The sequence below is a fragment of the Cyprinus carpio genome, chromosome A8, assembly GCF_018340385.1.
Source record: "Cyprinus carpio isolate SPL01 chromosome A8, ASM1834038v1, whole genome shotgun sequence".
NCBI lineage: Eukaryota > Metazoa > Chordata > Actinopteri > Cypriniformes > Cyprinidae > Cyprinus > Cyprinus carpio.
In genome coordinates, this window is record NC_056579.1 from 5374083 (window position 1) to 5390449 (window position 16367).

The following is a 16367-nucleotide window of genomic DNA, read 5'->3' on the forward strand; positions in this document are numbered from 1 at the left end:
TCCAAATGTTAATAAGACAATAGGCCTAGACCTTTAGAAGCACGGATATGTCTGTCACTTTAATGGTATGGTTCACACAAAAATGAAATTAGTCATAATTTACCCAGGTTGTTCTAAACCTGCATAAAGTTCTTCATTCTGTTAATCACAAAAGAAGATACTTTGAATAATGTCTCTCAACTACACAGTTGATGGTTGTAGCATCCATAGTAAGGTAAACCCCCCCCCCCCCCAAAAAAATCTTCTTTTATGTTCAACAGAAGAAAGAAATTATTACAGGTTTAGAACAACTTTTGGGTGTGTAAACAAAATTTTCATTTTTGGGTGAACTGTCCCTTTAAGTCAGACATTCCACCGTGAACATCTGCAATGCCTCTCTGCAAACTGTTTAGTTACCCATATTCTTCAAAATATCTTGTGTTTAGCAGAAGAAAGAAATTCATATAAGTTTGAAACAACTTGGGTGGGCTATCCCTTTAAGTGTGGTTTAAGTGTCCAAATACTTTTGGGGCCACTGTGTATACGGCCTGCTAAATGTCCTTCAAATGAAATGTCCATCAGATGTCCAAATAATGGCTGTCATGTTATGTCTGCAGCTGAAAGACTTGAAGAGGCAGCTCCATCTGGAGAGAAAAAGAGCCGATAAACTCCAGGAGCGGCTGCAGGAAATCCTAACCAACACTAAGACCCGCACAGGTGAACACTTTCTCCCTTACATGTTATACTTAAGATTTTGAGACCTACCCCTCCATCATCATATAAAGCATTTGTAAGTACATGGAATAGGGCTTTTTAGAGCTGTCAGTGCCCTCTCAGGTGATTTAAATTGCGATTGGCTCTGCGTTTGCTACTTCATCGCACATATGGGTGTGCTGTGAATGAAAAATTTAAAGCAGGTAAGTAAATATGTGGCACTGCACATAAATAAGGCAGCAGATGGCTCCGCCCCCACTGCAAACTGCTACAATTGATACAAACCCGAAGCATGTTCTTACCACCTGAAGAGAATTCCAAACAGCCCATGCGCTTTGTTCTTGCATCAGGTTCCTGTGGGATGTTAAGCAGTTCACTTTCCTGCGTCGGCTCATTGGCTATAAATAGTTTTTCCAATAAGGCAAATTACATTAATGTAGTTTTTCTTTCACATTACTGTGGTTTTATTTCATATTGTCGAGGTTTTTGGCTCACTTTTCACAATCCGATAAATTACTTTCTCTTGCCCCATTTCTTTTCTTCACTGAACATATTATTTGAAATACTGTAAATACAGGTTGTAAACACATTTTTCGATGACTTGAACTGCCCTTTGACTTTTTATATGATTTCAGGTCAATTTTATTTGTATAGTGATTTTCACAATACACAATGACGTCACAGAAAATGAGTCATTTTATAGTCATTTTGTATTATTTATTTTAGACCAAGTACGAATAATAAAAAAAAAATCTTTAAAAAATAAAAAAAGGAATATCTGTTTGGAACACATTTTTCATTTTCATTTTTCAGTTTTATTTGTATAGTGCTTTTCGCAATGCACGTTGACATAACAGAAAACGTCTTTCTAAAATTTAATTAAAAAAAACTTTTTTGCTTTGAAACTTGTAATTTTCACAGGTCATGAATGCAAGACGATGGTGTTTATAATCAGATTTTAATGTTTGGACCACATAAGCGACTCAGATTTCCAATGGTCGAACACTGGCTCAAAATCAATAAATAGTGTCCCAACTTAATAGATATTTTTGGGTGCATTCATGTATTTGTTCCTTAAAAACTCTAACTCCTGTGGGGACAGACCCCACACAAAACAAGGAGGGAGTGGTGGGTGCTGTAAATATTTGATGGAGCCCCTCTAAAAATGTGCTACAGATCCGTGCATTTGCGATCTGTAAACTGTTGGCTGTGCCAGGGCACTCCTCTTTTGAGCCATTTATAATTTAAAGTATACTAAATGTTTAATGGTTGCTCTACAGAAAGTTTAGAATCAGACATTTTAAAGTAGGGAGCTTTATTTTTGTCAAATGTCCGGGAGGGTCCGAAAGTCCACACATGCTCGCTCACACACACACACACACACACATACTTACTCAGAGAGATTTTAGCATATGTTTTGGTTCACTGGCCCGAAATGTGGGTGGGAGAAGGTAACAATTTTGCACTATACATTTAGAGTTGTGTCATTGTTGTGTTCTATTTATAATTTTCTTTTTTTTAAAAGCAGTATTTATAGATCTGTTCCAGTGCTTAGTGAGCTTGCTACTACCTAAATAAACTATCTTCTAAGGCAGCATCTCAATGGAAATGGAAACTACAAAAGATACTCGACTCTCAGTTGATTCCAATGGACTAACAATGTCATACTCTGAAAACATATAGCACACAAATAATGGGTAAAATAGCCAGCTTTTAATTAGACTATTTATGGATACTTTTTGGTATTGAATAGTATAACAGTATATTTGTTTATTACGTATTATTGATTTTTTTTCCCTCAAGTTTTTCTCAGTCTGTAAACCAAGGTATCTCAGAACTTTCCTTTTGAAACAGCCTTTGTGTTAACACAACATCGACATCTTAAAATGCTGTCTAAGTAGGCAGCTTACTAGTTTTTGGAACAGAGCTTATATATATGCACCGTTCAAATGTTTGGGGTCAGTAAGATTTTTTTAAATATTTTGGAAAGAAGTCTCTTATGTTCACAAAGTCTCCATTTATATTATATAAAATACAGTAAAAACTACTGTAATATTGTGAAATGTTATTTCAGTTTAAATTAATATTTACTCTTTATTTACTTTTTAATATATTTTAAAATGTGTTTTATTCCTGTGATGGTAAAGCTAAATTTTCAGCATCATTACTCCAGTCACATGATCCTTTGGAAATCATTATAATATGATTTGTTGCTCAAGCAGGAAAAAAAAATATTTAATGAAAAGAAAGTTCAAAAGAACAGCATTTATTTAAAATAAAAATCTGTAAATTTGTAACATTATGAATGAAATAAATTATTCTTATATACTGATTTGCTGCTGAAGAAACATTTCTTTTTATTATCAGTGTTTAAAATAGTGCTGCTTAATATTTTTGTGGAAACTAATTATATGTTTTTTTTTTCCAGTTTTTTTAATAGAAAATTCAAAATTAACAGCATTTATTTGAAATAATGATTTGTAATTATAAATGTTTTTGCTGTCTCTTTTGATCCATTTAATTTGTTCTTGTTGAATTAAAGTATTAATCTTACTCAACCCAAACTTTTGAACATTAGTGTATTCCATACAATTAAATGTTCATTAAAATGGATGGCGTGTAACTTTTGTGAATTGTTTACTTTGTAGATTCTCTGTCCGTGAGTGCAGGTATTAATGGATGACGTTTTGCTAAGTAGCCTGTATGTTAGCATGCTTAGCTCTAGTATAGATTACTCAGTAGTGATTCCTTGTTTGTTGACTTACGTACTCTCTGTAGATTGCAAATGCAGTTGTGTTATTATTTCTGCCTACTAATAGTTGCCTTGCAGTAACTAGTTGTTGATCATAATAGCGGTTACCTGTTTCTGGAAACCTTCTGTATCTTGGTCTGGACAGTATTTCAGGAGTTGCCATAAACTTGAAACACACTTAATATTAAGTGCTTCAAAATAACTCATTAACATATAGTTTAAAGCAACTTGCCAAACTTTCATATGTATGTGCTGTTTAGTGAATTTGTGACCAGTTTTTTTCAGTATTTCTTATTGTTTTATACTTACTAGCATATGTTAAAAATTGCTGCATGTATTTCGGGGCATTTCATGTAGTTGAGTTGCGGTAATCCATTACCATATTCTAGCACACCTACAGCACTTAGTGATTTATGCTCTTAAAATATTCCTCTTTTTGCGTCATGTATATATTTGCAGGTCTGGAAGAGCTGATGTTGTCTGAGATCAGTTCGCCGAGCCGTACGCAGCAGACGGGTGACAGCAGTAGCATCTCCTCCTTCAGCTACAGAGAGATCATGAAAGACGGGGCTTCGGCTCCCAGCACCAATAAGGTAGAGCCGCCCACTAGGGGCCAATGACCCTTGTAAATACTATCGCCACAGTTGACACTTCCTTTTCTCTGGCTCCCAGGAGCATTTCCGAACCTCCAGAAGCTTTTAATAAATTAGAGAATGCCCGTGCTCGCAACATTGACATTAAAGATGCAGTGTTAGACTTTGCACACCAAAACGCGCGGCGAGCACAAAAGATTCGGTAGAGTTTTTGTTTGTCAGTTTTGGTATGTGAAGTTCTTTAAATGTAAAGTAGTGATTAGATGTACAATTAGCAGTGCTTATATAGGCAAACTAAGAATTGTTCTTACAACAATTTTGTTGAGCCTATACTGTTAAATAAAATAAGTAGAGCGGAGCCTATAATAGATGTTTGTGTATTGTTATATGACTCAACCCATAGGCGGAAATCCCGGGGGGTGTTGGGGGGGACAGGACCCCCCCCCCATCTGAGGGGTTGTCCCCCCTAAAAATATGATTAAAAATCATGCTGTGTATTGTAAATACTAATGTTTAATACTTTAAATAATGGTGTAAGTAGTAAAACAACAAATGCAAATGGGGCAAAAGTGCGTTCTAAGTTTAGAAACATTTTGAGTCTCCCCCTCCCTTGCCTCACAGTGCTTTGGTCTAAATGCCTGCTTTCCCTTTCACATCACACATACACAAGTCCGGTGAGAGAGAACAAAGTCAATAGTTGTGGAACTCCAGTAAGTAAGGCTATCAAGGCTATTTTATTCACTTAAACATCGGATGGAAAATGTTAGTGGTTTTGAAACCATGACATTTTCAAATCGCGGTATACCTTGAAACCAGGAATCGGCCCATGCCTACATGCAAGTCATCCCTCAACATTTGTGCTACAGACATGAATGGTGCATCAATCATAAATCATCAACTTTCAAATGCATTTATCAAAGCACAGACTCCCATTTTATGCCATCAATTTGAAAAATAATGCATATCAGGCATGTTTAAGATATGTTAAAGGAGAATTGTCATCAACCTTCAGTAAGGAAACTAAATTTTTTTAAGCCAGAGGGAAAATGAGACTCATGGGATGAAAATAGTGCACGCAGGGGACGGCGGGAATCTCTGGAACGAGTCGACTTTCATTTGATTGGATCGTCTCCAGCTCCTTGAAATGCCCTGAAACAAACTAAGGGACAGAATAGGACCACCACACGTATAAAGCTGGCGGAATTTCTTCCTGTGACTTTCATCTGACCTTACATGACTCTGTGTTAAATTACAGAAGTCTCAAAGGGGTAGTTTACACAAAACTTTTTTTTTTTTTTCCAAAAATGAAAATACCTAATCTTGTTCTAAACCTACATGACCTTCAGTGTTATTTTAGTATTACTTATATACTGTTATAGTATTTATTACTATTTGGAATTAGTTTTGTTTTATTATTTTCAATAATAAATATAATTTCAATATGATTTTAAGTTTAGTTATTTTAAGTTTTAGGTATGTGCTTTTATCATATTTTTATTTTTTAGCTTTAATTTATATATATATATTTCAATTTTAGTTTTTAGTAATGTTAGTACAATAGTTCTGCACTTTTGGTTCTTTAGTACTATTTTTAGCTTTAGAACTTGAACATAAATTAGTTTCAGTTTGTTGTTAAGGCACATTTCTAATTTTCCTTTTAAGTCTTAATTTTTTTTAAAATTTAATTTCAGCTTTATTTCAATTATCCAAAATTATTTTTAATAGTTTAGTTTACAATAGTGTACAATCAGCATTTCTTTAAGTAAAAAAGATGTTTCAGTCAAGTTTTGTTTCTCTTTCTATAGTCCAACACCAGCAGCCCTCAGTCCCAGCGTCCTGCTGACCTTTCGGACGACGAGGTCAGTGAGCTCTTCCAGAGGCTCGCCGAGGTTCAGCAGGAGAAGTGGATGCTGGAGGAGAAGGTATGATGTTTTAACCTTCATTGTAGACTTATGTTACTAGGAAAAGTTGAACTCTCATGGAAAAGCCCAGGTTTGCAGTACTGCACCAAACCTTCACCCGGCCAGTTCTGCTGTGTGCTCCATAGGGGGCTGTAAGTGCTGAATTGTGTCTTTGGATCATGAAATATGCATGCAGATATTGATGTTTCCATATTTTAATCGATCGGTCTTGTTTAGGAACTATTGGAATGGAAATATGTAGTTAGGACTTTGACAAGTTATATCACCCTTTCTGCTTCATAGAGACGTAATACTGTAAACGCAAACATGCCAGTGCCAGATTTAACAAAATGTCTTTTAGGAAGTTTTTTTTTTTTTTTTTTTACTTTTTTTTTTTTTGATGCATGTTTATTTAAATTAAATTAGTTTTATGTAATTTTTTTTTTTTTTACTTTTATTTTAATTTGTTATTTTAAATTATAATAATATTTCACAATATTACTGTTTTTACTGTACTTTGGATCAAATAAATGCAGCCGTGCTGAGCAGAAGAGATTTTTTATATAGCTGAAATAATGTTAAATTAAATAGACTAACATTATTGTGATATGAAATTAAAGAGCCTTTTCTAAAGATAAAACCAATCACATTGGCAGTGATCACAGTGTTCACACCCGTGTGCTTCTGTATCAGTTTATAACACTTTTGTGTGCTTGTTGCGTGTGGCAGTTTATTGCAGATCTTATCTTTGTGCTCTCTGTTCAGGTGAAACACTTGGAGGTCAGCTGCTCCTCAATGGCCGATGACATCTGTAAAAAGAGTGCTATTATTGAGACGTACGTCATGGACAGCCGAAGAGGTGAGTGGCTTTCTCTCTCTCCCTCTTTGTCATTCTTCACAGCCTCAGACGTGCTTGTTTTCTGAAAGCACCTGATGTGTAGGTTTACAGATGAGGTCAGGTGATTGATGATACTGATTGTGCTTTTATTCTAAGGAGTATCAAACATGTGGTTGTCACTTTGTTATGTCCGTGTGGGGAAAAAAACCTAAGCTATTCAATAATACAGATTTGTTTAAAATAAAGGACTGCTTAGACGGATGCAGAGAAATTTCATAATTTTCATCTTTTATTGTACAGTGTGTATTTATTTATTTTATGTTCTATTTTTATATATGCACTCATACTTGCATAATCTCCTGGTAAATGTTTTATTGGTCCTATTTATAACGCTACTGTCTGTACAGTTCTTAGGTATTCTTTAAAAAAGCACTTTGCAGCTGAAAATAATACACTTTTTTTATGTGTTTTATTTCTGTGTTGCTTTTGATGGATTTGAATTGAACAATGTCTTGTCTATACTTTAAGTGAAAATTGTCACCAAGAACATGAGTCTCTTTCTATCTAGTTGCAGTATTTTTTTGCTTTAGTGATTTCTAAAATCATTTGGTGAGAATATCATTAGTGGGGTTCCTTTGTATTCATGAATCATGATTAATCAATAATTAACTGTGTTCTGGCAGTTGAATAAGAGAGTGCTAACATTAATAGCAAGATATGAGGAAGCATTTTTTCATAAATACAGTCTTGGGGTATATTTCTCAACAACAATACCTGGATTTCATACAAGATCCATCGAGGCAGAGCAAAAGTTTGCTTGCTACAGACACAAATTTCAACATATTTTGTTTTATTTGGTTACCAAGGTTTTTTTCATGCAAGTTTGTTTTTTGTTATATTTATATTTTATTTCAGCTTTATTTGAGTTAACGAATATTACTTTTCATATTTTTTATTTTAGTTGTAGTTCGCAATAACATTGAGGATGGTTGTACTATTTTTTCTGTAAACAACTGAGGGACAATTTTAAATAATTTTCTGTAATAATCAGTCGGTTCCCTTAAATTCGTCTTTATTGTCATAGATGTTGCACAGGAAGTTATCTATAAACTCTTCGGTAGCACTTTATTTTACAGTCCTGTTCCTCATGTACATACTATGTACTTATTATAGTAATTACAATAACTATGTAATAACTAGGTACTAACTTTAAACCTACCCCTAAACCTAACCCTAACCCATGTAGTTACCTTGTATTACCAGAACTTTCTTAGATAAATACACTGTAAGTACACTATAAGTACATGTAAGTACACGTACTGTAAAATAAAGTGCAACCAACTCTTCTTTCTATAAACTCTCTTTAGCACTCCTTCTTTGTGAAATTCTAATAAAAGTCACTTTTCCAGCGGACTGAACACATTCCTGACACATCATGACCCGTTTTTAAAATTTGGAACCATCCGGAGCAGCTTTTGACAGCTTGGTTTGCTTGTGTGCATGAAAACAGTCAAACTCAATAATATTGGCAGGGATTCTCTTATAGAAGTTTGGGCTAAAGCACTGGATTTCTGCACTCAAACTCACACAGATCTTGTAAAAAAAAAAAAAAAAAAAAAATTCAGTCCCCTGAGAAAATAGCACTGGTACTTTTCAACTGACATAGAGCCTCAACTGGAAGCCCATCAACAGAAACTTTAGATTTATGTAAAAGTTATACTTCTAGTTGTTTTATATTTGTATATTTTAGGAGTAGTTGTTAAATACTTCTTAAATGTTTTTTCTTTGTAACACTTAACAATAAGTTTAAGTTTGTTAACTATGCATTAGGTATCATGAGCTAACAATGAATAATACTTCTTACTATTACTATCTTAATGTTATTGTTTTTATATACTCAAACATTTCAGCATTTAATTTCATATAAATTAGCATTAGCCAGTGTATTATGAACAAACATAAATTAGCAATAAAAATAATGTTTATAAATGAACACTGAGCTTGTTGAAAAGTGTTACCTGTAATGAAATCTGATTGAAAAACTTGAGTAGTCCATACTGTTTTTCAGCAGCATGAGCACAGTAGCTGAATACTAAATAAGCATGAATGTAGGTGGGTCATATGTTAATGAGCTCGAGGTTGTGACATCATAGCCGTGAAGATTTCTGAACTAAACGGGCAGAATTTTAATTAAGCTACTGGTCTATCTCTGTTTCTAAATGGATAAATACATAAAATTGGTGTACATAAAGACTGCATTTGCTCATCAGCATCCTGCAACAACATAAAGAGATTGTGGTTATCATTTCAAACTTTTTTTTTTTTTTTCTCATTTAAAGCAAGGCATCTCTTGTGTTTCACTGCGAACAGAGTGGAGGTGGTAATGTTGCATCTTCCTGTCTTTCTCCCCATGTGTTCTCCTGTTTTAATTTCATGACTGACTGATTTAACATTTAATGGCAGTCTCGATTCCATTAAGGCTGGTGTTGTCTAATTGTAAATATTGTGCTATAAAAGTTTAAGATCTCTGCTCCTTTGGGGTGTTGGGATAGCTCACAAAACAGGTGTGTTTATATAAAGACCCTTTTTCTGCCCATTACAAGATATCTGTAGAGAGGTGAGATTTGTTTGGTAAAAATGTTTTGTTTAGTATTAATATCAATACAAACTTTGAAAGAATACGATGTAGGCTATGTTCCCATATTCCATTTATACTCTTCACCTCAGCCCAATGTGCTCTTTAATGTGGCAGCAAGTCTCCTGTTTATCCGTTTCCATCTGGTTCAGGTCTTACGAGGTTAGTCTTTCTGAAAAGCATAGGAAACAAACCATTTTCTCCTACAATAAGGATAGTCCCAGGGGAGCTGTAATAATGGGGATGTGGAGACTCCATAGGAAAAAATGAAGAAAGGACGCAGAAGGTAGCAGCATTAGATGAGAGCTGACATTAGCAGGATGTAAATGATTCAGAATGCCGACATGCCTCAGTGAACCCAACACTCATCCTCAATAATGCAGCAGAAAGACTGAGCACTCCTCGTGTCTCCTCTCCTCCATCCTCTCTCCCCTCCCTCTTGCTTTATACTTACCCAAGTGCGGCTCGCCATAAATTCATGCCAGTGATATAACGAATAAAACAGTGCGACATTTTATCTCAGACGTAGCCTTTTGAGTCAGTAGCGGTTTCCGTTGTCACCAGTGTGTTGAGGAAATGGCAAGTCAGGAAGCACCTCAGATAAGCCAGATGTATGCCACCTTGGGGGTATTGTTGACCCTTCACTTGCCAGAACTTTCTACAGTATTCTTCCATTCAAAGTGGAGACTGTATAGAAGATGCTGTGGATTAACATTTGGCTTGCGTAACACATTGTGTAAAGTAGTCCCACAAACATGGAAAGGCATCTGCCGTATTTCAAGGCACATGTTCCCGGTAATGCAACCCCAGTAAAATTAAAGGGGAAGTCGTGGCCTAATGGTTAGAGAGTCTGACTCCCAATCGAAGGGTTGTGAGTTCGAGTCTCGGGCCGGCAGGAATTGTGGGTGGGGGGAGTGCATGTACAGTTCTCTCTCCACCTTCAATACCATGACTTAGGTGCACCTTGAGCAAAATCGAACCCCCACTGCTCCCCGGGCGCCGCAGCATAAAAATGGCTGCCCACTGCTCTGCTCCGGGTGTGTGTTCACAGTGTGTGTGTGTGTTCACTGCTCTGTGTGTGTGCACTTCGGATGGGTTAAATGCAGAGCACGAATTCTGAGTATGGGTCACCATACTTGGCTGAATGTCACGTCACTTTCTGGCACATTACAAATTTCTGGCACATTACTGGTTAGGTATTTGTTGTGTTTGTTGGTGAATGTTGCAGGTATTGAGAAGCAGGTGAAAATTACTTTTTGTTTATGTTGTTGCCAATTTGTTGAGGAAATGGCAAGTCAAGGATGGCTCATACAGTATGTATGCCACCTTGGGGGTATTGTTGACCCTTCACTTCCCAAAATATACCGCCACATTCTCCCCTTCAATGTGGGGAAGGCATAGGAGAAACTGCGGATTGTAAAAGGCACAACAGTGTACGGCATTGTGCAGATCAACTGTGGAAATGCCTCGGCTGTATTTCAGGCACATATTCCTAGCAGTGCAACCCCAGGATCATCCAGTATTCGTTAGGACAAATGTTGAAAATGTCAGCCGTTAAGCAGCGGTAGGCAATTATAAATGAATGTTTCTCTGTAGAGCTTGGCATGTGTGTGATGTAAGACAGCTGTAGGATGGTTTATTTGCACAGCCTCCACTAATCAGCCATTCAGCAACATGCCGCAGTCGCGTGTGCACAGCCTTCGCTCCGCCTAAGTGCTGCTGGAAGAAGTCAGCTGGGGTGAGACGCTGCTGTAGTCTGGAAACCCTCTGCCTGCCTACTTGTACCTTGTTTTAGGCCTCTACTGAAGCGTGAAGTAAACTAACCTTTCAGTGTACTCCAGCCTCACCCTGCTGCATCATTTAAGGAAGAAACTATCCTTATCGTGTGCCCTATAGCAGAACAGAATTATTTTTCTTCCTTCTACAAGCAAATTTGGTCCATGTTAGAGCGAATTACACCACCGGAAGTGGGTGCTAATGGACACTCTACTTGCTGAGGTTGCAAGAACAACTATGAGAAGAACAGATCATCGATATCCACACAGATCCCTCGAAAGAAGGAGGGACATCTGTAACTGGGAATAACTCATGGCTGCAAACAGGAAGAATCCTTGTTGTCGAGATGAAATTGCCTGTTTGCCCCCGGCAGTGGTTTCAGTTAAGTGCCGTGTCTCCTGTGAGAGATGGCTGAAAGGTTGCAGCCGCTGTACAGGATCTGCCAGTTTGATTGATTCAGGACTGCTGACTCCTGAGGAGATTCCCAATGAGGCTTGCTAAAAAGTGACCAGTGTTTCTCTGGGGTTCACATGGTAATTGTATGCTTGTTTACAGCATATTTACAGCGATATCATTGACTTGATTGCAAAAGATTGCACAGATACTATTTAAACTGAACTGAGCTGCATGATGACATCACTGAATTCAGTGATGAACTGCCTTTAACTGTCATTTTACATTATTGACACACTGTTTTCCTAATTAATGTTGTTCAGTTGCTTTGACACAATCTGTTTTGTTTAAAGCGCTATATAAATAAAGGTGACCTGACTTGACTTGTTGCTATCTTGAAACTTGCATTGGTGCTTCAAAGCCTGAAGAGGACATTCTTCAAGGCCAAGCTCTTACTCCACTATTAAGTACCACAGTTGAGCGGAATTCAGAGTTGACTAATTGGCTCCCTTCACGTTCATGAGGTAGAATTTCAATTAAATTTCCCTTGCCCATATCCAAAGGAAGTTGCAGTTCAAATCAGTTCTATCTATTGATCTATCTGTCTGTCTGTAGTTCTGTTTATCATTGTGTCTATCAGTCTGTCTGTTGGTCTATCTGTCGTTCAGTCTTGTCTGTCTGTCTCTGTGTATCTATCCATCAGTCATTCTAGCTATCGTTCTGTCTGCTTACCTATCTATCTATCATTCTATAATTTTATCTGTCTGTGTTATCTATTGGTAAGTCCCCTTTAATTTCAAGACTTTTAAAGCTTTTTTAAAAATGATTTCAACATTTAAACATTTCTTGTCCAATTCCTTTCAAATCTGACTATAGTTTCCTTTGAATTTCAGGTCATTTTCATCCTACTTCCCAGCTTTTAAAGTTGCAATTCTGCATCCTGATTGGTACCTAAATTAAAATTCACAGTCTGTAACTGTACTGGAATTTAAAAGGCATTTTCAATTCAGTTCTTTATGGTGCACAACCCTGCCAAGTCCTGCAGGTTTTGACCTCAGCACTGTTCTGACGTAGTTCAGCTGAGCGTGTGATCAGGGATCCCCCGAGTCGTGAGTCAGGAACATCTGCGAGCCTTCAGTGTACTTTCCATTCCGCGTCTTCATTTGCTTCCCTGACTTGGCTTCTTAGGTTCACATCCCCCGCTGGTCCTGCAGCAGAACTGTGTCTGCGAGAGCGCCTGGCGCCATTCCACACCTTTGAAAGCCATTGACCCAGCATTTTCCAGCCATTAGAGCAGGGAGTCCTCTTTGTAAATCTCCTTTATCAAAGCGTCTCCATAGAATGCTTGCCCCTATGCTCCAGCAAATTAGAATTAATGACACTGATCAATATGGAAGAAATACTGGTCACAGACAGGTGTGCGTTTTACCATTTACAATGTCATTAGCACAAACATTGATGTAGCCATCGAAGGATTTGCTGGTTTAGATCCCTAAAGAGTCAGATGCATTAACTTCAGCGTGAGTTATTCATACTGGGAGGGAATTATGCCATGGTGAAAGGAGACACTGCAACATCACAAGATGAAGCCTGTGATTTCTCTACTGTAGATGTTAATAGAATTCTAATGAAGCAATGCATTGGTTGTAATGGGCAATTTGGCTGCTGTGCTAAGCAGGGGATATTGGAAAAGGACACAAGTTTGGGAAAAAAAAAATCTTCGGTTGTATGACATCTATTTGCATATTTTACGCATCAGAGTTATTATAGTTTTATTTTATTGTTTTTTTTTAGTAATTTGTCCTTTCAATTTAGTGTAGTTTTTATTTTGATTTTACATTGTTTGTTTTTAATTGCCTAGTTTCTTTATTTAGTTTTTGTTGTAGAATGTTAAATTGTTGTGCTAAATGGTGTCATTTTAAAGCGTTTAATACCATAAAATATTTCACCGCAGTCTAATGTTATTGCTGTCCAGTGGCATTTCCTTGTTTTATGCAGGCGGGTTGTAACGGTCTTTAGTTATATAAGGAACCATATATAAAACCCTAAAATTAATTTGTGGCCATTTTTGTTGGGTTCAGAGTCATGAAAATATGTAGCTTTAAGTTAATTTCAGTTTTTCCTATTAATATTAGTTTTCATTTTAATTTTAATTGTTTTTGTTATTTTGATTCAAAGATGATTTGTTCGTTTTTAAATTATATGTTTTTGTTAACCATAACATGCACCAATACTGTATCCATTTGAAGTTTTAAAGCTTCAAATATTCACCGGCCATATTGTTCATTCTATGCTTCTGTGGTAAGCTGACAAGGTTAATTATCTTATAGTCCAGATAAAAAGCAAAGACTGCACTTTGCACCTTGTGGTGTTTACTGTCAGGCTTCAGGGGCGAGGCAAATGTCATTCATGGCCTTCAACCCTTAATGCCATGCATTCAAAGGTTGAACAGGCCTCTAGGGGGGTGAAGTTAACATCTCAATTAGCAACGGTGCATCACGTTCTACTTCATTTTCGTAGCTCTGGGCTATGGCATCGGCTCAACGCGACCAGCAATGCTTGTGTGCTGCGCTAATGTTGAACGCGTGTGAGGCTCTTCTGTTAGCCACACATATACACTATTCTTGTGCCGATCTAATATGGTTAAAGAGGCGTGAGATTGCTAGTGCTCAGATTGATATACTGTGATGTATAACCGTGACATGGCCTGCCATGAGAACAGGTCATAGTCACTTAAGCAACTTAATGTTTTAAAAATCCAGGTTACTGTGCATTGCTTCATGAAGCATATATAATCTGTTCTTTTTCATGACTAAAGTAATTTTTTTCTATACCCACTGTAGTTTCTTTATTTTCGTTTTTTTCCTTTCTTTTTTTTTTTAAACCTCTTGCTTAGTTTTAGTTTGATTCTTCAACAAAATTGTGCTTCTGTCAATGGCATCATTGCAGTCCGAACCACTTACTACCGCATAAATATATTTCTATTTTATTTTATTTTTTCTTATACATTTTTATTTTATTCATACAGCATCAATTTAAAATTATTATTTTTTTTTATTCATACATCATACCGCATCAATTAAAAAAATTCTTATACATTTTTGTTTTCTTAATTTATATTTTTTGTTTTATAGACCTTATATTTCTTTTGAAATTTAAGGTTAAAGTTTAAATCTACTTATTTGTACCAACTTAGTATTTGTACTTTTGGTATTTGTACTGTTTTGAAAATTATATGATGTTTAAAAAATAGATTAATTTTTAAAATGTTATTTTAACAGTATATCAGTTTCATCAGATCTTTTTTAGTTGATTTAGTTTTAGTATTTGTTGTTTAAAAAATAGATTAATTTATACCCCCCCCCACCCCCCATGTCATTTATAGTTTTAGTATTTGTGCGTTGAATTTCTTTACAATATATTTTATACCCCCCCCTATTTTAATTTATGTTTTTCATTTTTTTATTTTTTTTGTTATGTTATTTTTGTTGTTAATATATATATTTTTTGTAATTCACATTTTTTATTGTTCTGTTTATATATTACTTTGTTTAAATTAGTTTTATTTTTAAGTTAACAAATATGTGTTCATTTAGTAACACTGACTATAGCCCAATGTCTTTTTTTAAATAATAAAACATGTTTTCACAGAGATTTTATTGGAAACTGCATTTAAACACCCGCAGGAAGTGGCACATTTCCCATGTGTTCCATCATCAGACCACAGGTGTAAGAGGTTATTTGACAGCATCGTTTAGGGACATACTGCTGAGCTGACCTTGAATGTCTCCACGCACACAGATGAAGTGAAAACCGAGAAAGAAGCATCCCAATCGAACTTATTGCTTTTGCCCTTGACACGCAGAGGCTGGCCAGCTCGATTCCCCGGACTCCCTCAGAGGGAAAAACACCACTAAACTATCTGACAGTTCACTAGGAACCTGACAACATCTTAGTAGCCTGGCTTTAAGCAGGCAACCCAGTATCTCAGCACTTCTGCTCTCTTGCCTCCATTAATCATCAGTTAAGCAACATCTTCAATTTTTTAACACACAACCTTGTCTAGTTACAACCCAACACCAATGTCCCCTGCTTACGGTCACTTCCGTGGTTGCGTGTTACTGTCATGACCCTTGTCGACAGACATTGTTATGCTGCCTTTAATTTGACTCCATCCTTACTGTCATTCTCTCTACTTTAACCAGGGTTTGAATTTCCTTGAAGCTAGAATTCATTCTCGATGGCTCTCATGAATGTGCAGCGTTGTTTATTTGCCAGCTTTAAGACATGCACAGCTTTTCGTCAAAACTGCGGATGATTGCACTCGAGGTGCTCGTAAATGTTGTGGCGTGCGAGGCAAGAGCCATTCGAAATGCTTTCCTCCAAACGCAAGCGCTCTGTATTCACTCAGCAGACACTAATGACCCACTGATAGAGATCATCTTTATTCATGGATGTTGAAGCATTACTGGAGAAAACATGGTTAAAAAACACAGTGATAGAATTTGTGCCATCACTAAAATTGCACCTATTTCCTCTCTCTTTCTCTCAGATGTATCCGGAGGAGGTGTGGTGGCCCATGGTGCTCAGGGTGAACGTGGCAGTTTGAGTTCTGTGTTGAGGGACTTTGTAAAACCTGGAGACGAGAACCTGCGTGAGATGAACAAAAAGCTGCAGAACATGCTGGAAGAGCAACTGACAAAGAACATGCACCTACAGAAGGTAAAGAGGGGGAAGGCCAGCCATTTGGGGTGGGAAAGATAAGCTTTTATGGTCAAGGTCAGGT

At 36.6% G+C, this 16367-nt stretch overlaps 1 protein-coding gene across 2 annotated transcripts in view; it reads left to right on the top strand.

The window, feature by feature from the left end:
• The window catches only part of LOC109094886 (GRIP1-associated protein 1), a 46088-nt gene that overhangs the window by 19942 nt on the left and 9779 nt on the right, over nucleotides 1-16367 (top strand). For both annotated transcript variants that reach the window (XM_019108573.2, XM_042761751.1), the window contains 5 exons: nucleotides 597-696; nucleotides 3905-4038; nucleotides 5844-5960; nucleotides 6705-6798; nucleotides 16134-16303. In XM_019108573.2, the coding sequence (XP_018964118.2) occupies nucleotides 597-696; nucleotides 3905-4038; nucleotides 5844-5960; nucleotides 6705-6798; nucleotides 16134-16303 (615 nt within the window). The remainder of the gene's footprint in view (nucleotides 1-596; nucleotides 697-3904; nucleotides 4039-5843; nucleotides 5961-6704; nucleotides 6799-16133; nucleotides 16304-16367) is intronic.